Source organism: Pundamilia nyererei, unplaced genomic scaffold, assembly GCF_000239375.1.
Source record: "Pundamilia nyererei isolate P.nyererei 1_Seehausen unplaced genomic scaffold, PunNye1.0 scaffold00255, whole genome shotgun sequence".
Taxonomy (NCBI): Eukaryota; Metazoa; Chordata; class Actinopteri; order Cichliformes; family Cichlidae; genus Pundamilia; species Pundamilia nyererei.
In genome coordinates, this window is record NW_005187656.1 from 660671 (window position 1) to 682914 (window position 22244).

The 22244-nt window shown below is 40.1% G+C and overlaps 4 protein-coding genes across 6 annotated transcripts in view; 1 reads left to right on the forward strand and 3 right to left on the reverse strand.

Annotated features, from left to right (window-relative positions):
* Positions 1-6443, forward strand: part of pvalb7 (parvalbumin 7) — a 44336-nt gene extending 37893 nt beyond the window's left edge. Inside the window, exons 1-5 of one of the 2 annotated variants that reach the window (XM_005749818.2) lie at positions 764-908; positions 4339-4407; positions 4574-4703; positions 4847-4956; positions 5789-6443. In XM_005749818.2, the coding sequence (XP_005749875.1) occupies positions 4347-4407; positions 4574-4703; positions 4847-4956; positions 5789-5814 (327 nt within the window). In that variant the 5' untranslated portion in view covers positions 764-908; positions 4339-4346 and the 3' untranslated portion in view covers positions 5815-6443. Of the gene's footprint in view, positions 1-763; positions 909-4338; positions 4408-4573; positions 4704-4846; positions 4957-5788 lie in introns of those variants that run through there. The other variant, XM_005749817.2, reaches the window with a different exon arrangement.
* A 2074-nt stretch (positions 6444-8517) lies between these two features.
* Positions 8518-17728, reverse strand: baiap2l2b (BAR/IMD domain containing adaptor protein 2 like 2b). The gene is made up of 14 exons (XM_005749832.1): positions 17675-17728; positions 17385-17460; positions 16546-16632; positions 15803-15864; positions 15152-15223; positions 14416-14505; positions 14120-14251; positions 12159-12263; positions 11439-11541; positions 11030-11237; positions 10337-10402; positions 9162-9492; positions 9007-9050; positions 8518-8593 (listed from the first exon to the last, which is right to left on the reverse strand). Exons 1-14 carry the CDS (start codon positions 17726-17728, stop codon positions 8518-8520), a joined length of 1506 nt encoding a protein of 501 aa, XP_005749889.1.
* Positions 17729-19589: 1861 nt separating this feature from the next.
* The window catches only part of fam20cl (family with sequence similarity 20 member C, like), a 35101-nt gene continuing 32446 nt past the window's right edge, over positions 19590-22244 (reverse strand). For both annotated transcript variants that reach the window (XM_005749820.1, XM_005749821.1), the window contains exons 9-11: positions 20524-20605; positions 20362-20421; positions 19590-19872 (exon numbers count right to left, since the gene is read on the reverse strand). In XM_005749820.1, coding sequence (XP_005749877.1) covers positions 19599-19872; positions 20362-20421; positions 20524-20605 — 416 coding nt within the window. In that variant the 3' untranslated portion in view covers positions 19590-19598. The remainder of the gene's footprint in view (positions 19873-20361; positions 20422-20523; positions 20606-22244) is intronic.
* Positions 20909-22244, reverse strand: part of dnhd1 (dynein heavy chain domain 1) — a 24290-nt gene continuing 22954 nt past the window's right edge. The window contains exons 42-43 of the mRNA XM_005749826.1: positions 21561-22183; positions 20909-21465 (exon numbers count right to left, since the gene is read on the reverse strand). Coding sequence (XP_005749883.1) covers positions 21037-21465; positions 21561-22183 — 1052 coding nt within the window. The 3' untranslated portion in view covers positions 20909-21036. The remainder of the gene's footprint in view (positions 21466-21560; positions 22184-22244) is intronic.

Here is a 22244-nt window from a genome sequence, read left to right on the forward strand (position 1 = left end):
GCCAAACTGATAATCAGTGCCAGCAGGTCTGATGGACCACTGCATCTGAATTTGACCTTTCTGGTTCAAATCTTTATTAATATGCATATGAAGATGTGAGGTAAGAAGTGAGGTACAACAGAGACCATGTGCAGCTATCTGTAAAACACGGTGGAGGCTCTGTCATGGTTTTGGGTTGAGCGTTGGACATCTTGTCAAAACTGTGTGTAATGATGAACACAGAAAAGTATCAGAGTTGGATCCCCCATGAAATACTGTCTGATTGGTTGTAGCATCATTTATTTGCCTTACATACTGTATTCCCATGTATGTTTCCTTAATTTTCAACAAACAGCTACACCTACTCCCCTTTTTCCTAACAAAATATAAAGAAACTGGACTTCACACAGTGCTACATGTGCAACTCCTTGATGGCATTTTCTAAAAGTAGTTGTAACTACAGCCTCTCATAACATGGCCAAGCCAGTGCTATTAGTTATACTGAGTGTGAGAGACAGGACCAAATGTATTGACAGACGCACAGATCAAGACAGAAGATGTGGGTACGGTCCAAACAAGACAGATAAAGTGGTATTATTACCAGTCCCGTGTGTGATATGGTAGTGCTGCACAGAAAACAGAAAACGATCACACTCTCAGGCCAACAGTGCTTGCGTCATATCTTGACACCCCCCCTCCTCCCCCCCTCTGAAAATAGAGTATAATGAGAGGTGGGCATGTTGTGTGTATGGGGTAAGTGTGTATGTGTTCGGAAGCAGCTATAAAAGTCATATTGTGTCGTCCCCCCCTTCATCTTGCTCATCTTACCTCCATCTCCTGCCCTTCTGTCTTCTCTCTGCTCCAATTCCTCTCCATCACCTTTTGTTTTGCCTTATTTCTCAGCTGCAATCATCCACCCCTTTATTCAGGTAAGACAGAAAATAAATAAACACACACACAAACATTTACAGGTGCAAGAGACCACACATAGGACACTGGAAGCTGAAGATTTAACTGCAATTTTTTTCGGGGATTATCTGTGACAAGCAGAGAGACTTCAGCTAAGTGAAATAGTTGTAAATTACCAAGATATGAATGACACATGGGGATAAACTGTTTGTAGCTGCAGGATGTGCGTCGGGGGTGTGTTTGTGTAAGCCTGAGGGCGAACGCTCCGCTAGAAACTCGACTAAGAAAATCAATCAGGAGCACCATTGATTCAGGATTTGCGAGGCCTATGAAACACAACTTGATAAAGTGAAAAGGTCCAGTCAATAAAGTCATACAGTGTTAGAAGAATAACAAGCTATGTAAATATATCTTTTTGAAATCAATCCACAAATTGTTAAATATGGGGATGTTTGGTGGTTTCAGTTTGGTTTTCGCTCCTCTGCAGTAGCTTGTTTTAAATAAAAGGTAATGTTAGCAGCAGGTGTTGGTCTCGTGGGTGTTTCCTTGCTCAGGTTTCACCAAGAACAGGTGTCAGTGGCACAGCAGCTGTGTGCTTAAGTAACTTTAAGTACAGTAGCTAATGTCTGCTGTAGATGATTTTAGGTGTTGTTGGTATTCTGAAAAGAGGACTTAAATAAGACACGCTTCACTGAACAATACACTTTTCTGTGCCATGGCTCAGAACTTTAACTGGCAGATATTTATATGTGCTTTAGGGTATTATGCTGATCTGCTTTTCAAATCATTAACGCCACCAGAAAAAAAATTAAAATAAAAAAGTTAAGTTGCTGGTTAGAACTGTATCTACTTTTCTAAAGAAACACGACTTATTTATAGCACACACGCAGGCAAGAGTGGCTTTCAATCCTCAGTGAAGGTCTGTTATGTTATGATACTAAAATATAACCCCGCATATCCATCACAGCATGCACATCCTTCACTGCAAGTTAAATAAAGTCACCGAGTGTCATTCATAATATGTGAGCAGAAACGTTGTCACTCTGCACACTGAAATAAGTGGGCGCACACAATTACCCACCCCATAAGGAAACCCAGTTACCTCGGGCTCTGTATGTGTACTTTTTTGTATCACCGTTCAGCCTATCAGAATGTTATTCAATATATTAAACATATATATTATATATTATCCTTCATGTTATTTTGAGCATTTTTGTTCTTGCTCTTTTAGAGACATACACATAATATCTGAAATGAAATTATTATGATTATCACAACTACTACAACTATTATTATTGATGAAAAATGTGTGTTTAAACTTTAAAAGATAGCCAGGCCTTCTTCGTTTGTCTCTTTGTGTCGGATTTGAGTGTGAAACAGTTCATACATGTGGTTTAAACACAGAATTATGCGACTGAGGCCCAGTTTATCTGCATTACAAGTGACATTACGTTTGAGGGCACAGTCATGGAAAAAGAAAGCGCGCATGCTCGTGAACACTTGTTGCAAAGTTCATGAACAGTGGGACAAAACCTGTGAATTTTACGATGGGCTGAAAGAACGTCAGTTATGTCATCTGAATGTTTAGTTTTGTGTTTTACAAAATACAAAACACAAAATCTGACAAGATCCACAACAACTAACTGGAACCGTATGACTGCTGATATAGGTAATAAAAACAACTGTGGCAAAAAATGTTATCCCTGAGATGGCTTCATTGCATCAACGCTTTCTATTTGCATCATCTTATTGACAGGAAAAAAATCTGCACATCTCAAGACATTTCACAAACCACAAACAGATGCTCACTAATTGGTTTTTGCTGCCAAAAACAGACACATAACAGGTGTGGTGACAGTTGAGAAGCTGATTGGACGGAAAGCAAGAGGATGACAATGAATTTTTACTTTTATCATTCTGTCCTTTGGACAGGAAGGCCTGGGATTTTCCAGGGGTCAGGATAGTGCAATCTGCACAGGGACTACTGACATGACCCCGGTGGGGCTTTGCAAGTCTCTCAGCACACGTATCCTGACTGTGAGACATATACTCTTACATACTCAGGAGCTCACATCTCTTAAAGACACAAAACCCACTCATCAAACATCTATCTTGACAACTCAGCACTTGATCCCAGAGCTCTGAAATGACAGGACTCTGGGATCAGCTCAGGTGTGACACCTACAGGTTAAAGTCATGTACTGCAACTAAGAGCACACTGATCACAAAATAGAACCGAGCAAGCGGATGAGACATGAAACACAACAGGTTACACATTTGTACTGAGCACACGCAGCTCTACAGCACGCTTTGTGTTATTCAGCTATAAAGTGGTGTGTATTTCACAATGACTGGACAGGTTTCTTAGATTTAATAAACTTATTTTACAAACTAATGGAATTTTCTTTATATGTCAAAGCAAGGAATCAAAATCATTTCACATTGTGGGCCACATATTGGATCTTAAACTCCCCTTTTAGTCAGTATAAAGAATGTTAACTACATATAAATAAGTGCAATTTCATGATAAGCTGCTGGGCTTAAAATGTAAGAACTAAATGTTTTAAAATTATCGACTGTCATGTAATTATAAGACAGAGATTGGAGTCACTGGCAGGCCACTTCTGGTCCCTGGGCCTTGTGCTTAACACTGCTGGATTAAAGTGTGGAAAACATCTGCATCAACTGAGGGTAACTAGTTGCACTGTGACTCTGTGACACATGACACAGAGAACAGAAGACATTTCAATTAATGACATACAATTTAATGCCTAATTCTGAATTTAAAAAGGCTCTTTTCACACCATAAATTCCATCAGAGTTTATCCTGCAATGACTACTTTAACTGTAAAATATACCTTGTACTTTAACTGATGTCAAAGTACTGTTTGACAAACTCAGCTTCGCTGTTTCACACGTTCTATTTGTCAAAATTGTAGTCAAAGGAAAAAATTGCAGGAAAGTCTCTCCTCAGAAGTTCTTAAATCCCTCCGACAGAGTGATACTTTTAAGATAACAGAGAATCCAGAGCAATTCTGGGTGCTTATTTCAGTGTACAAAGCTTGTCTCTCTCCATGGGCGTTTGCCAGACTGTATTTATGTCTCTGTCTTAAATTCTAACGTATGTCCTTCAATTAACCTCTCGTTGTGCCAAGTTCCACAGAGGCCATCTCTCAAATGCCTTAAAGATATTCCTACCAGGCCAGTCAGGGTTGAAATTCTCCTTGGGTTTGTTGGCATGGATAATCTTCTCTTAATTTACTGTTCTGTAAAATGCAACATCTGTCTAACTAAAAATACATTTCCAAACACATGTGCACATAACGAGTTAGATTTTACTTTCAGCTTTCGTATCACATCAGCTCAGCTGCAGAGCTGCTGCTCACTCACCTCTTTGAAATGCAATACCAAACTTTGTGCCTTTCATGTCCTCTCTGTCTCTCTCTCCAGGAAACAAAATGGTTATGACAGATCTGCTAAAACCTGAGGAGATCAAGAAAGCTCTTGATGCCTTCGCAGGTCAGTAACTGCTGTAGAGACTCTGTGTTATTCTCAGCAGCGCTGCAAAGTGCCAAAAGTTGGCCTTAAATTTTTTGCTGACCCATAAAAAATCAGTTTTTAAAAAAAATCTGTGCACATGGAGTTGATGTAATAAAATCTTTTATCTTTGCTTTGTCTTTTGTAGCAGAAACATTTGACCCTAAAAAGTTCTTTGAAATGGTGGGAATGAAGGCCATGTCGGCTGAAAACGTCAAGAAGGTCTTTCAGGTTCTGGATGTGGATGGTAGCGGATTTATAGAAGAAGAAGAGCTAAAGTAAGAAACTCAAACAGATGCAAAAACACGCTAAAAGCAGACATGATGAAAGATACAGCTCTGCAATATAACGCTGATGTCACATGTTCCTTAAAGCTGCCCTACAGTGACCCACTTTCTGCATCAACCTGCACTTTTCTCAGGTTTGTACTGAAGGGCTTTTCCAAGGATGGCAGAGATCTGACTGACGCTGAGACTAAAGCATTTCTCACAGCTGCAGACAAAGATGGAGATGGCAAGATCGGCATTGATGGTAAGAGAAAGGTGTCAAAATGTTTTCAGTTTATTCTTCAAAAAGATACAAAGAGGTGATGAGAGTAGGATGAGGACGGGGTGGGAGGAGAGCTAGCAAGTAGGCTTTCTGCACTTCCACAAATGCTGTATGTTGTGTGGGATTTTTCAGATTTTACCAAAATGTTTCTAATACTTGATTCTTATTGTTCACATCTAGTGAAAAACTGAATATGACCGAAGCAAATTTGCAAGTTTGCAAGAAAAGACACACTGAGAAAAAAAAATGTAATGTCACTTGTGCAAGCTAACACCAACTTTTAAATATCTGATTTGTTTACTGGAATAAACATGTCATAAACTAAATCTGCCAATTGATCTTTTTTTAACATAATCATAAAAACACAATATCTGAAATGTTAGCTATGGTAACACCATTCAGCGACTTCAAGGGATGACAGGTGGAATGAATGCTTGTGCTTGGTGTATAAGGAATCCCATAAAATACACCAAAGTGTGGCTGGGCCAGATAGTGAACCTCCTGATGTGTACATTAGCGTGTGAATGTTAAATAGAAAGCAATTGGGCATAAAAAAGTGCAAGAATGAATGGGTGAGTGAGAAATGTTAGATAACTTGCTTTGCAGAAAACCGGAGCAACAGTGTGGCCTGTTGATGTATTAAAGGTGAAAGATTTGTTTTATGATATAGAAGCTTTGGTCCAGAGGAAAAACACAGTTCAAGGTTCCAGACACCATGAAATACTTGGATCAGTTTCTTGTTGGTGTTTAACTGAATATGGTGACAATGTTTCACTGCGCATTTACATTTTTGTTTTGCTCTCTTTTTTTTCAGAGTTTGAAGCCTTAGTGCATGAGTAGGGGAAAGCTGAACTCCCCTCTTGTTCTTCCTGCTCCTCTTTGTCCCTGCATCCACATTTTGTAACTGCGACCTTCAAACTCTTCCTCCCTTTCCTCGCTCTGGACCCCTCACACGGAGTCAGACCAGGCCTGCTCTCTGCAAAACACTACCAAAAACAGGCCAACAGGGAGTCCACCTGAGGAGGAACATACAGGCATAACAGGCACCAGTTTCACTTTTCATTTTTCTTTTTATATATATAGATAGATATATATATATATTTAACCACACATGCTGTATGGATTTCAGAAGCATTCTTAATGATTTCGCGAGGATAGTCTGTGGTCAAAAAAGGTGGTACTAGTGTTGTAGATGGTGTAGATGTTCTCAAGACTCCTTAAATCTTAATTTCCTTCCTGCATTGTGTCTTGACTGGTTTTATTTCTAGATGTTCACATGTCAGTGCACTTTCCTCCCACTCCTCCTCTTTATCCACCTTCATTCACCTCCCTCACCTCAACCACCTCCTCCTTCTCCACCTCCTCCACCCCCTGCCTCTGATCAGATCATGTAGTAAATAAAATCATATAAGGAGAGCTGTGAAGAGAGAAAAGATCTCAGTATGAAATGATAATAAAAAAGAAAACTTGACGTGAGGTGTCTCTTTACTTATTGTTACTCGCAGTGAACACACAACATTGAACTCACACAAATACAACACACTGAACATCGCAAAACAGGTCAATCACTGGGATGGTGGAGAGCTTAAGCTTAACATTTTGGGAAACATGCCTACTTTCTCAGGTTGCTTGCTCACACACACATATAAATATTTTGCCAACAGCCAGGTTTCATAGTAAAGAGACTGAAGACGTGGTGCTGACACATGAATAAAATGCTGTAGAAAACAGCGCAGCATCAGTGTTTTCTTCAAATTTCTGGCAACAAGCATACTTCCAAAAATGTTTAAATATTCTCTGAATATTTTTACCAACAGACTCAAACAAATATTAACATACAAACTCAAATTGCTGTACAAAGGTTTGTTAAAATAACCATTTTAGTTTAGTTCAGTCAGGGAGGATGGCTGATTTGGACATTGTAGCAATTTATATTTGGCGTCACATCACTATGGAGCAACAGGATCCTGGTACAGAACAGAGTGAACATTAATAACAAGAGATACAGACAGAAAGAAGGCCATGGGGTGGAGACGGGTTGCAAAGTGGCTTGCAAGCCTGCAGCAAAACTCTTCTGGTCCTTTGTAGGTTTTAACATAAAATAAGTACAGTTCGTCATGTGTAACAAAACATGACATATTACACCTTTCTATTATTTATGTAACAAAAACTAAACCAAAATACTGAAGCAGTGTCTGAAAACAAAGCACATCACATGATTCCATAGAACCACCTTTAGCAGCGTGAAGTAATTGTGTGACATTATCAGCCAACATTGTTGTGGAGGAACTTTGATCCACTCTTCTTTGTAACACTGCCTGAGTTTATTGAGATTTGTGAGCTTTAATTTATGCATAGTTCTCTGAAGGTCCGATCGCAGAATTTCGGGTTGAGGTCTGTGCTTTGACTGAGGAGTTCAAGGTTGACTGTAAGGTTTCCAGGTCCTGTGGCTGCAAAACAAGCCCAAAGCATCACTCCGTCACCACTGTGCCGTTGGTAGGAGGGTTTTGTGTCGATATGCTGTTTGGTTTTCTCCAAACCTACTGCTGTGCATTATGGTCAACCACCTCCACTCGTTGTTCCCAAAGTCTTGAGTCTTGTGCAGATGTAACTTTGCATATCTAAGCTCTGCTGCAATATTTTATTTTTAGAGAGAAGAGGCTTTCTTCTGGCAACCATTCTATATAAGCCATATCTGTCCAGTCTTTTTCTAATTGTACTGTCAAGAACTTTACAATTTAGCATGCTAACTGAGGCTTGTAGATGTAGCTCTGTGCTTTTTGGTAATTGTGTGAGCTCTGCAAAGTCTGACTTTGGGGTGAATTTCCTGGGGCATCCCCTCCTAAGAGGTTTGTAGCATTGTGTTCTGCTATATAGTGGTGGTAACACCAGCTGATGATTAGTTAATCAAGTCAATCTGACCAGCAGCGACTAGCTGCTACATACTCTTTTAATTAAAGTACCTATGTGCTTAGTTTTTCACATTTTTCTGTAGCTTTGCTTAATTTTTGTTAAAGAAATTATGACACAGAGTAATATGTCATGTTTTGTAGTTCAACTGGGCTGCATTTAGCTAGTTTTAAAACCTAGAAAGGTCCAGATTAGTTTTACTCTGTCCTGATATATAAAACCTTACAATTTACCATAACTGTGGATTGATAAGTTCATAGTAGGAAGTTTTTACAACTAAAAATTAGTCACTCAAAGGTTAATCAGTGTTCCTTATATAAAATTATGAAAGGGATGTCGATGAGCTAATGTGGGCTGAGACTGCTCAGCTCAGCTTGTCTTTGTGGCCTGTCTGAATTAATGCTATGATCAACTCAATGGTTTTAATATTTGATTAATCGATGTGTATTACAGTATCTTCTTTGGTATGGGAGATACGTTATCTTAAAACAGTACAAACCTTCTGGCCATTTCACTCAGAGCATTCACATTTCAGACATGTCACGTCATTCACTAACAAAAATGTATGTCCTGCCTCCACAACCTGATCTCACAGCATCAGTAACAAACCCTGCATGCACGAGTGCCGATGGATTAATGGATCTGAGGAGCAGATCTGTCATTGGTCGTCGTGGGACGAAGCTTTACCGTGGCGAATGGGTTTGTGCCTCTGAAATGAGAGGATGATGGAAAATGATATACAACACCACATGCACTCAACTGCTTTCTGCCAATTCCAATAAACCACTCAGACAGAGGTGCACACACTCTAGGTTTAGACACTAACATCACACCACAGCCTGAGGGTGGTACATTTTGACAGTGTGCAATGAGCACTCTGTGGAGGTCTTTGTTTCAAGTAAACTTTGATCGGGGTTTATTGTTTGCAGTGGGAATTGGGATTCAAAAAGATGTTTCTTGCAGATTCTCAAGTGTAATCTAGTTTTCTGGGAAGACAATTCATAGGATTCATACATATTGGATCATGGTATATTGGCAAAGCAGTGCTAAACTGGCGTTTTTTTTTCCAGAACAATACATAACAATAATCCATAAATGCATACATAATCCATGTCTAATTACCTGGGAAATAGTGGGTTTTCAGGGGGTCCATGTGGTGACAATGCCTACAAAAAATACAAATAAATAAATGAATACAAATCCACACTTAGCACTGAAGTGTTGCATATTTTTCTGTGTTAAAGAGACAATTTTCATTAAAGTCAAACATGTAGCACCTGGACGTCAGATGCTGATCCACCCTTTCTGTCAGGTAGGGGAGAAATGGGCCGAAAATCTCCTGAACTCCTCCTTGCACTCTGAATTGGTGGAGGGGGAGGCGGTGGGGGAGGAAGTGGATGTTCATTGTAGCTCCTTGTTTGACTCGGCTTCGTCTCCAATGCCTCTTCTCCCTTCTTCTCAGGGAGTGGAGAGATAGGCCTGAAGTCCACGGAGGCTCTACGATTGGGTGTGGCCGGGGGTGGGACGTCTCCGTAACTCTTGCTCTCTGACTGGTCGGCGTAGGTGTCACTGTCATTCAGATTGTTCATACTGTGACTTCTTAGAGAACTGCCACTGTTGGGGCAAAAGGAGCAGAATCTTTTAAGTGATTCATAGTGGGACAAATATCTGGAATATTTTACTAAAGGATAACAAAATAACAACATGTCAAAGGAGCTTGCAAAGAAAAGCGTCTGGACTTCTTTAAGTTGCTTGAAGACGTTTCACCTCTCATCTGAGAAGCTTCTTCAGTTCTAAGGTCAAATGGTGGAGAGGAAGAAAGAGGAGTGAAAGAAGCCATCTATGTCCACTGTGAGCGACCATCTTTGAACAGAGGCGGTGGTTTACGACACCAACTCTCTGCCATCTATAATCCAGTTTTGAGATCCCTTCCCAGACGCCTTAACGCCCACTCACATCCTGGGCCATCTGATCTCAGGAATTCGCATGATAAGGTGGGGCCAGGTTTCACAATGAACACACCCGAAACTCTGGCTGATTGGGACCCACGCCCAGTTTCCCACCTTGGCTCAGGCGATTAGAGGATCATCAGGGGGTCCTTTTGTCCCTCTGGGGGGGGATACTCCCACTAGGTTTATATCTGGGACTCTCCACCATTTGACCTTAGAACTGAAGAAGCTTCTCGGATGAGAGGTGAAACGTCTTCAAGTAACTTAAAGAAGTCCAGACGCTTTTCTTTGCAAGCTCCTTTGACTACAATGACCTGGATGACTGAGAACCTTCACAGACAAAAATAATAACATCTTCTCCCAGAGCAGCAACCTAAATATTCACATATCATACAGATTAGATCCTGTGGTTTGCCCCAATATCTTTTTTTCTTGGTGTCCAGTGTCATGCCAGAGAAAGAACATTTTGGCATACAGATTTGAGATTAGTATCTGTCTCCTACCTTGTTGCTAAATTATTGGAGAAATCCTCAATAGGGGCCACGTACGCAGCAGGGAACCAGCCCTGACTGGAGGAGAAAAGACAGAAAATTAAACATCATGTGTCTTCCTGTCTTTACATAAATCAAAAAACTAATTCCAGCAACAGACTCTGTAATTCTCAGTCTTGTGTTTTTTTCAGCGCTCGTGTAGTCTGTCAACCAAACACAAGAGCAATCCTTTAAATCACAGGTTCTCAACCTTTTCCCACATAATAATCTTTTCCCTCATAATCCTAACACTGATGGTTAGATGGTTCGGGCTTAGCATCGCACGATGATGCGAACTAACCCAAAGCTGATAATCTGGGGAACCCTGAGGGAGATTTCATGAGAGACGGATGTGATGTGCCACAATAACAGAGTTTCTGTTTGTTTTACTGGTTTCTGGTCTTTTGAGTTACTATTATTTAGTTTTACAGAAATAATTGTATTAATTTTTTTTAAATAGTATCATGAGCAAAACAAATTTGTGACTTGATCTAGGAGCTCAAAGTGGTAAAAGGTTGACATCTTTACCCTTTTATTGGAAAAACTCTGTGAGAGACTTTTTTTTATAAGGCCATCAATTTTAAGATTGGGTGCAGATGATAACTGAACACTGTAAAGACGGAGCATTTCAAAAACGGCGCATGCACGTAAATGTTTATTTCCCACCGCAGGCTGCTGTCAGTGCGCCCATACAGCCACCCGTTGCGTGGCTCCTGGACCAGGACGATGACAGTCTCGCCCCTGTTGAAAGGCAGGAGCTTTGGGTTGGATGAGGAGGGATGAGAAACCAGCGCTCTCATGACTCTCCCTCCTCCCAGGCCTAAAGATTCCCCCACTGAACTGGAGCGAGAGCGGCTGGGGAGGGGAGACGGTGCTGGAGGGAGAGGAAAGATGAAGGAGAAACAGAGAGGAGTAAAAGATTAAAAGAATATTAATAGGAATATTTTAGGCATGCATGAATGAATGCATATAAACAAGCAAAAATTAATACTTCTAATCTTCTCTGGCATCAAAGGTTATCAAATAATCACATATTAATATACAGCTCTTATAATTAGAACAGCACACCTCCCACCTCTAGAAGGGACTCTGCCCAGTGCCTGCTGCTCCCGCCTGGCCCAGGACATATCCTCATCTCTGGCTACCGTCTGCAGCAGGGAGCTCACTGAACCTCGCAGCTGAGCAGACACAGAATACAGATCCCACTGATCTGATTTTTTTATTTGAAGTCTGGCATAGAAAGGTTTGCTTTCAGCAGGAATATTACGATTATAAATAAACAATCTGGTGCTGGTGCTTGATTTAGTGTCAAGATTTCTAAAGAACCACAGAGACTAATGCTGGAAAAACTAAACACCATGTTGTACAAATAAACCAAGCAAATATGTGCTTACACTCGCTGTGAAGCACTTCAGCTGTAGATGATGGACTAAGCAACCTTTACAGCACAAATAGTACATTATTAGCAGAGAACAGACACATGAGAATACAAATACAGCTGCTGAACTAGACTGGGGATGCTAGTAAACATAACAGATGCCACTTATTAAGTGAATTTAACATAAATTATTTTAAATAGACTTTGGTTTATTTATTGAACTATAAGAAAAATAAGACGGTGAGACTTGACTTGGTTTCTGTTCCTATGTTTCCACAAATTCAAACGCAGCAGAGTGTGCAGTGTTTCGCTGAGAAACCACAGCCACTGTACCTTGTTTTATAGTGCGTGGCATACTCATGTGTAATGTTCCTACTGGCTAAAAAAAAATGAGTAAACCTGATAAAGTGCTGGTACCTGTGCCTCTTGGTCTGAATGGGTGGGTGTTCGAGATCTGGAGACTCTGGTGTCATTCACTTTCTCCTTCCATCCGTCTGCCTTCTGCTGGAGAGATGCACCAGTCTGAAAACGGATTAGACGTGAGCGCCTCATTCCATCTCAGTTTGATCATTCAGCAACATGACTAGGCAAGGCAAGTTTATTTGTGTAGCACAATTCAACAACAAGGTGATTCAAAGTGCTTTACAGAGACATTAGAAACAAAAACAAATAAAAAGCATGATTTAAAATTGATTAAAAACAAACTAACTAACTAACTAACAAACAAACAAACAAAACGGTATATAAGATCAAAAATCAAAACAGATAAAATCAGAACAGTAAATAAAATCAGTAGTTAAAATGTAAGTTTTGAAATTTAAGCTTAAGTGCGGATTTGGTGCTTTATTCAAATGCAGCTGAGAACAGGTGAGTCTTCAACCTGGATTTAAATAAACTGAGTTTTTCAGCTGATCTGAGGCTTTCTGGGAGTTTGTTCCAGATATAAGGAGCATAAAAGCTGAATGCAGCTTCTCCGTGTCTGGTTCTGACTCTGGGAACTGATAAAAGACCAGATCCAGATGAGCTGAGGGATCTGGATGGTTCATACTGGGTCAGGAGGTCACTGATGTATTTTGGTCCTAAACCATTCAGAGCTTTATAGGCCAGCATCAGAACTTTAAAGTCTATCCTCTGACGGACAGGCAGCCAGTGTAAAGACCTCAGAGCTGGACTGATGTGGTCCACTTTTTTGGTCTTAGTGAGGACTCGAGCAGCAGTTCTGAATGAGCTGTAGTTGTCTGACTGATTTTTTTAGGTAGACCTGTAAAGATGCTGTTACAGTAATCAAGCCTACTAAAGATGAATGCATGGACTAGTTTTTCCAGGTCCTGTTGAGACATCAGATCTTTTATCCTTGAATCATTCTTGAGGTGATAGTAAGCTGATTTTGTTATTGTCTTAATGTGTTTTTCTAGGTTTCGGTCTAAGACATATTGCTTCAGTAAATAAGACACATGACACTGAGAAGTGAGTTTCATCAGATGAACAAGATATTGGCAAGGTCCCACATGACTGGGATAAAAAGGCTGGGCAGTTCAGTGTCTTGGTGGAAAAAGCACTCCAAGCTCATGGCTGATGGCTGCAGTCGGCCTTCCCTTCACAACATGATGGATTGCAGCTGATGTAGCTGATACACAGAATACTAAGCTCCATCTACTACCATGAAGTGGGAAATGCAGCTTATCAGTCAGGACAGTAATTATATATTCAAAATGTTATAAAAACTAGTTATTGTTCAGTGTACCGGCTATATTGAAGGCTGCAAAAGTTTTCTTTCAAAGGAAACTTGTATTACATAATAATACATTCATCAGCTTTTTTCTGATGAATGTAAAAGAAAATATAAATTAAGCAAAATTTTGTATTTCTGTATTATATCTAACATGTTTTTTGTTCCTTGTTTTGCAGAGCAGATTGTAGTGAGTATTTCTTTAAAAAGTATGTAATGTGCCTTTCAGCAGGTTACAAGGTTACTGGTGACTAAACTGACCCATCATCATGTCACCTAAAAATAAAAGATTTAAGGCCTTTACATACTGAACACGTAAAATTTTAGAAAAAATTTCATATGTTAAACTTTTTTTTTGGGAACCACCTATTAATGGAGCTTTTCACACCGACACCGTAATCTCCCAGATTTACAACATTTATTTTTCCTGCTTAAACTCGATTTTTCTGATTTCCTTGCATTTGAATCAACAGATCTGACCAGTTACACCATTACATTTAGCAACAAGTGCACTTGTAGCTCAAAGAGCGCACTAGTACTGAATAAATTATGGCAAAAGTAAGATAATACCATTTTACCTTAATCTCACACAGATGCTGCTCAGGGTTAATCAACTCTACTGTGTAGGTTGGCCAGTGTGTATGAATACCTTGTTAATTAGGAACAGCAGTGACTGAGTGAGGCCACAGTGTTTCTCTGCCAAGAAGCGATACCTCCTCTCCTCCTCCTTTAAGATCTCCTGATGGCTCTGCCGCAGGTACAGCATGTATTCACTGTTCTCCTAAAACCGCACGCACAGGGAACAATGAACATGAGGGCATGCACCTACAATGATACACTCACAAGGTGTATTACTGGACTGTGTGTGTGTATTTGTGTGTGCATTAATATGAATGTGCATAATGTCAACACATAATATTTTTCTATGTATGTTTGTGTAACTACCAGAGAGTCTCTGTAGGTTCCCCGTCTGAGCTGCTTCTCCAAAGCCTCCGCTTGGTTTCTTACTTCCAGCTCGTACACTCTGCGACTGCCCTGCGGCACAAAAAAAGTTTATTTGCAAACTATACAAAAATTGTAAGAGGCTTAGCAGGTCATGTTTATCCTAGTGCTGGTCAACCGCTCTCCATCTTTGTCCTCTCACCTGCTTGTGCTGCTGGCGATGCAGCACTCCTCTGTTTCTTATTCTAATTAAGTCCAAAGATGAAATTGCTGACAAAAGAACCAGAAGCTCCGTTTTCACTCAAAGAATTACGTGGAGTGATTTTTAAAGATAAGATAAGAGAACCTTATTAGTCCCACACATAGGAAATTTGTTAAAAGTAAATCTTGAGAAGAATATGGCCTGTTCCTGTCACAGATTACAGGGTTTGTTTAAAACTTTATTCATCTGTGTTTTTAACCCGTTCCAACTTTAAGACAGTTTTAGGGTAACTACTAATTATTGATGATTTCAAGCTGATCTGACTTGAAACAAAGCTTGGAAGCTTAAAATGTACTTTGTTAATTAAAAAAGAAAAAATAAATGAATGCAATAGTATTTTGAAACTATTACAGTCGCACTGTAGGATTGTTAAAGTTTGGTTTATTTACCATAAACCAAAAAACCTAAAATAGTCCAGAAAGTTTTCTTAATTTCACAGGCAGAAAAACGTAAGCTTTCCCAATGCATTACACTCACATCAATATACTCCTCGTCCAACTTGATATTCTTCTCCATTGCTTGCAACACTTCTATCTGGAACCATCGAAACTGCAGCAGAAAGAAAGAATTCAACTGGAACAGTGATGAACCATCTGTCCTCTTGTTTAAACACAGGCTTTAATTATCAGGTTCATTGTGCTGTTTGACTAAATCTAAATGCAAATGTGCTCCTTCCTCAGGCCAGCTTTGTAATCAGAGGCCATGCTTTGATTATTCATACCACAATTAGGCACAGGGGTTTTAGTGTCAAAAGAAAAATAACATACAGGGACAAACTAGTGTCCTCGAGGCTTTATGTAGCTAACTTCGATGAAGCAGTTTGTAAGAAGTGAAATCTGCTTTTACTAGCATCCTATAAATGCTGAAGTCACAAATTCAAAGATCTGGGGACAAACTGGGGAAGTTACATTGAAGCAAAATACTAATTGTAGCTGTTTTTACTCATCATTTGACAAATAATGTATAGCGGTTATTATTCTGTCAAATATAGCTTAATACCCACCAAGCATTATTTTCAGTTTGGTAAAAACTTTCAAGCAAACAAAATTAAATTCACAGAAGTAGAACTGCTGTATGTAGTATTTTAAAGACTGCAGGGATCAGCATTTACTGAGGAAATGTACCAACCACTCCCTCCATCTCTGCAGTGAGCCTCCTCTGTGTTTCTGAAATCTGGATCAGGACATCCCCTGTTCAAAGAAAAAAAAACAATTCTGTACGGAAAAATATTTGAAGAAAGCGAAATCTTATTGGGAATGTCAGTAATTTGATCTAAAACTTTAACACAGTGTAAAACCACTTGAGCCATGAACGAGTCCGGTTGCTACGATGGTGGAAAGTTAGCCAACCCTATATACTGTGGGCGCCTCCGGCCTTGTCTATTGTCAAGGATTGCAGTTGAGCTAATAAACTGAGTGGAGCTGAATGACTGCCCTCATCTATAATTCAGTGGCTGCCACTCAATAGGGCTCCTGGTCACGCTGTGGTTCCCTGACCTTCACAGTTAGCCAACCTACCGAAACCACATGTATGCTAGCCAACACTGTCTTAATAGTAGCATAAAGCTAATTACCGCTGAAGAATGATAACACACATCTCTAATGACAAAGGGAAAGCTTCCATAAAATATAGTGCACACACACTAGCTAAAAAAATCAGTAAATACACACACACACGTATATGTAGCCTATATGTATGAAAAGAAGGAGAGTACAATTGAAATTTACTTTGTGTGGTTTAAAATCTAGACTGTGTTTGTGCAAGTGCAGTGTCTCAGTAGAGCACTCTTGATAACGATGCTTCTCTAATGAAAGCAATAAATCAAGGGTGAAACCTGTTTAGTAATGAGTCACAAATACACACACTCGTACCAAGGGAGCGAGATGAAAGTGTGTGAAGTGCCTGGTCGCCCATCTTAGCCACAGCGCTGAAATAGGCCTCACTGCAAACGCCTAAGGCTGCAACATACAGACATCGAGAGACAAATGTAGCTTTTCACATTTAGACAAATCAAACTGACAAATCTATAAACTCTACAGTAACATCACAACCACTTAAACTGCTTCTTATTGTGTCGAACAGTTCTGCTTTTATTCATTACTTTTAAAAGACTGGCAGTGTTATTTGATATGTGATTCTGGTCTAAGAATAGCCTCGTGCCACTTGGTATAGTTTTACGGCACAGCCCCACTGCCCTGTGGCTGATAGCCTGAATTGTTTTATCAGGCACAGAGATGCATGAATGATGCATGCTGCTTGCACTATGCAATGTGACACACGTGATTAAGATTGGAAAATGTACAATGGAAAAGTCGGACAACTCGGACATGCAAATAAAAGGTGATGCACACAAAAAAATCTCTCATCTCTGGAGAAAAAAAGGTTTTAAATTCTGCTTAATGTCAGCAATCAAATAGAGATTATTTTTATCAAATCATATTTTCATATTCACATGTACAAATCTCTTTATATCTTTTCCTAACCAAATAACTTCTACAAATGAGTAGGTCCTTGATAGACATTTACAATCCTGTGACATTTTTTGGATTTTAATTGCAGCTCGTGGCCTCCTTCTTAGGGTCTCCATGGGCAGACTTTACTTCAATCATCTCTGTACAATCCTGATCCAACATCTACACTAGTGCTAACAACAAAATCCACATTCTCCACAGTGTAACTGCTCCTTTCAGTCATTCACAACCTCGCTCACCTTGAAAGGCCTTGATGTAGCTGTTTCCAAGAGCAACGAGCTTCTGAAGGCCTGGGTTGAAGTGCTCCATCAAGTTCTGCAGAAACACACGAAATACAAACTGAGCACCACACCAGGTGAATTCAGCAGTGACTTGAAGCGTAACGCTAAAATGTATTTTTATACTCACCTCCAAGTGCGCCCCGGCCTAGTTTAAATATATAAAATCCTTCTTTAAATAATGAATACTATACCGGTCCCCAGGTTTCAACACAATGAACAAAAACAAAAGAAACATGATGTAAACTCACCGAATAGACAGATAAAGTTGATTTGTGCAGCTGATCACTACTGACTCCAGACATATTGATCGATTTCAGGTTTAACGATAAAATGAGAAAAAGCTGGTCAGAAAAAAACTAAACTTCTGTAAAAAGTCTGTATTCCCAGAAGTTTACTGTCCCGTGTATATCAGTGTCTTAAGGTGGAGAAAGTCACCTTCACCTATCCTCCCACTGCTTCTGCTGTTTTCCCAAAGACCAATAACACCTATCTGACAGTTCCTTCTCCTTTTTTTCAGTCATTCGTTAATGAGCTCTTTTACCCTTATGTCATCAGCAGTTTTTCTGGAAAGAGCAAGTGAGCAAGGGTAAGAGAAGAGGTAAGGGAGTAGCTGACATCGATACGGCTGAGCAAGGTAAATTATTGATTGGAGCCCTGAAAGGAAAGGAGAAGGAGGACAGCCAGCTGCCTAACCATCCGTGACGTATCCTCACACCTGAGGGAAAATCCTGCCACAGTTTGTTTGACTGACGAGAAACAAACTTCCGTGTTACAAAGGTACAAATTACTTAAATATAGTTAGCTCACAAAATGAAGTAAAAGTTTTAATGCAAACATTTTTCGTGCTATGGGGACATTTATGTGTGGAAGTAGAAGAGTAGAAGAGAGTGAGCAGCAACGAACTGTTCCAGCTTCTGAAATCAGGCAGAAGGTTTCGCACCATCCGAACAAGAACAGAGAGGCTCAAGAGGAGTTTTTATCCTCAGGCCATTCGTGTGTTGAATCACCCCCATCATCCTTAAGTGACTGAGACAGGACTCATTAGCTCATTCTCATCATCCTGAATCCTTCTGGCCTCGCTATAGCACAAGACACTTTAACACCCTCCTCTCGCAATGTACACAAGCTGTAAATTTCCAGATTGTTTTATCTTATTTTATTTCTATTTATATAATGTACATAACTCACCCACTTGCCGCATATAATGTCCTCCTTGTATATACTTATTCACTGTATATGAAGTTCTGTCTGTCTCTCTTTTTTCTTTGCACAGTCGAGGAGCGTATCAGGTCACACTTCACTGTATAACCATGCACGTGACAAATAAAGAATCTTGAATCTTAAGAGAGAAAAAAGTATTCCACTTTAGACTTTGTTTTAAGTTTCTTCTCTTCTTTCCAATTATTCTGTCCTGGTTTCTGTTTGCTGTTTACGTCTGCTATGTTTTCTGGTCGCTCCCCTCTACTCTTCACAGCCCCACATGACTTTTTACTTCATGAAATGACCTTTACATTCTTCTGTTGTGTATTTTGTCTGCATTTGGATGCAATCTGATAAGCGGAACTTTTCCAGGAAACGTGTTAGTTCCCTTTCAAAAAACTAAACTAAATCATCACTGAATCTTCAGCCAGTGCATGTGAGTTCTTTATATAAAGCTGAAACAGTTTCAAGTGGAATTATTAGCAATCATTTTATTCACACAAACCAAGTTAAGAACCAGAAAAACAGAAAAAACATTAAATGTAGACGAAAACTTGAATTAAAGCTCAGATTCACTCAGAGTCACTGTTTGGTGTACTTAATGCTATAGCTGCACTAAACCAAATACACGAAAGTCTTTTCATTAGGTGTTTTGTACCAAAAGTGTTGAAAACACACATACAAAAAGAGCCAGTACCAGGCAGGCCCACAGAGCAGAAGGACACATAATATTGCAGGGAACTGACTAGCTAGCCCCCGAAAAATGTTATCCTATTTATGACAATACTACTGCATTACATCGTGTTAATGATTTATCATCATGTGTCTGACAGTTACTAATCAAAGTGAGTTTTAAAATTATATAGCTCCTATAAATGATATTTTATAACTCTGAATGAAATAAAATGAAATAAAATATATATAATATATATGAAATAAACAGATATAATGTGACAGGTAAGTGAGACTGCTCTAACCAGAGGGAGCGGCCACGTCTTTCAGAGAGGCCGTGTCCTCATAGAAGACGTCTTCACCGTTGTCATTTCTTTTCTGCTCTTTTTGACAGCGACTTACAGTTCCTAGGACAGTTTTCAAACGTCGATCTAAAGCCGTAAGGTGGGGCTCTGCCAGAAGTGGGGCCACCTTGTGAAGGGGATCACGAGAAAGTGACGCTCTCATAACATCGCTTAATCGATACTGAGGCAAAGTCAGGAGACGCAGGCGTAGCCAAGTGGAGCGACGGATTCTGGAGAGACAGCAAAGTTTTTAAAAAAGAAGATAAATGGAAAAAGGAAGTTACTTTGGGATGTTTCAAAATTGCCAAATGACAGGGTAAGAGAATAGGATGAAGAAAGAGAAAGAGGAACAGCATCTGATGGTTAAGGTGCAATGTGATTGTTCTCTCACACTTTCTGAACTAAGCCAAGGAACTTTGTTCTGTCTCCCTCCATTCAACCCCAACCATCCACGACAGCTGGCTGCCCATCCCTGAGCCTGGTTCTGCTGGAGGTTTCTTCCTGTTAAAGGGTAGTTTTTCCTCCCTACTGTTGCCAATGCTTGCTCATAAAGGGTCGCCTTGATTGTAAATCTATTACTGTAGAGTCTTTATCCTTGCAATATAAAGCACCATGAGGTGAATGCTGGCGTGATTTGGTGCTATATAGATAAAACTGAACTGAATATTTACCTGATGTATAAGTAATTCACTACATGTATGTGATGGTCTGGTTTGTACCTGCAGCACTGTTTTAAGGGAGTTAAGATCGAAGGCTCATCTTTGGAGTGACGCCCAAATCTGCAAAAGAGGACAGATCCAGAGTCAGCTATGTCAAAGTTACAGTCTGACCAGCACCTCTGCCCAGTATATGAGCAACACATACAGAACAGAAATACTCACGCCCTCCCATTGTCAAGGTGTAGCAGAAAAGTATTATTGACAAATTTCTCAAATGTTTCATAGTGGTGCCTGTCCATGTTACCTAAAGAGAGAAAGTAAAAGAAAGGATTTGCTTAGTAATCAGTAACCAAACCTGAAACATTTTACATGTTGCATACATATAAATATTCTGGCATAAACATCTTTATGCTTACGGCTACTGTGTGTACTTTTGTGCGTCTGCCATCTACAGATTGAGTCACATTTTATTCAGAAAAGTACTTTCAACTATTTTAGGGAATGTCATCCAAAAGAAGAGAAGACAGTGTGGAGCTGAAATAATCACTTTATAGAAGTTTGTTAAATTCTTTCTTTTTTTCAGAACAAGAATGAAGAGACATGAAAGTGGATTTATAAATTTATTTGAAGGTTCACATAAAATCACAGGAGCATCAGTCCTCATGACATACTGTATACTACAATCTTTGCATCATTTCATTTAACAATAACAGCAGATAAGGCAGCTGAGTACAGTCAGAGTCTACTCACTAGTCTCACCCTTCTCAAACTACACAGAAGAGGATCTAGCTTGGTATGAAGGGGGACTTTTGTGATAATGTTAACATCAGCCAGTCCTGAGCTTCCACTCTCCAACCCTTCGTCCAGATAGAGTGGGCAGTGGTAGATTGGTACCTGAGGGGTAGTTAAGGGAACGACGGCTGCACAGTGAACATTCCTGTTATCCATTAAATATGAACTTTTGCAGGGGGCTGTATCATGGGAACTGTTCGTGCTCCTGACTTGAGCTTTAACACAAAGAAGTGGTACTGAGCAAGACTGAGGAGAGACAGTGTCCTGTAGGACTTGCAGTTGTGTATCCCATGATGCCCCTTTAAGTTCCAGGCCACACAAATACACAGCATCCAGAGGAAGTGAGATGGGGTATGTGCTGTAAGACAGAACCTGTGTGGACAAGAACATCAGAGCTTATTATCCTTACTAACATGTTTAGTGGTAAGGAAATAAGTGTTTACTATAATTTTATTTGAATGCTTTACCTGGAACTGTAGAATTATATCAGTGATATATTTACGATATACTTGAGCAGCCTCTCTCATCATTGCCACCAGCAGGCCTCTGGCGTTTTTAAAAGCAGATAGTCGATAAGCACCAGGTGGATCTGAAGCATCATGGTGCCACAGATATGCACTGAGCAACTCTGCCCTCCTCTCCAAGCCAGACAAGTCAGTGAGCTTGAGGAGGGACGCGAAGGTCAGCGAATACTGAACAGGCTGCTGCAGCTGTGAGAGGAGCAAGGACACCGAGTCAATGAGATCATCCCACTCAGCTTGGAGGAAGTCACGCACAGGCCCGCGAGGAAGAGCTCCTGCATTTGTTACGGCACTTTCATTCTTGCTTGTGAGGTAGCGCTTCAGACCCTCCAGTCTGATTCTGGCATCACTGAACGCTGGCAGCGTAGCAAGCTGCTTTTCTTTGGTGCTAAAACGCCTTACTGATCGAAGGGGAGTTTGCGAGGTCCGCAGTAACATGGTCATGTTGTAGCTGTTGATCTTGATTATCTCAGTCGTTATGTCGGCATTAAAGCCCAGCACCACGGGCTCGCTGATGTTTGCTGATTCCCAGAGACCCTGCTCCACGACCTGCAGCTGTCCAGACAAATCTGAGGGCATAAAACATCCCAAATCTATTTTACAGAGAGCAGCCAACAGAAAAGCATTCTC

Excerpts from the sequence above, each read along its gene's own strand:
- baiap2l2b (XM_005749832.1), bottom strand. The coding sequence starts at position 17,728 with ATGTCTGGAGTCAGTAGTGATCAGCTGCACAAATCAACTTTATCTGTC. Across the intron at positions 15,865-16,545 it reads ACTTTCATCTCGCTCCCTTG|GGGATGTCCTGATCCAGATT; the intron begins GTACGAGTGTGT and ends TTCTTTGAACAG. Across the intron at positions 14,252-14,415 it reads GAACCTACAGAGACTCTCTG|GAGAACAGTGAATACATGCT; the intron begins GTAGTTACACAA and ends GTGCGGTTTTAG.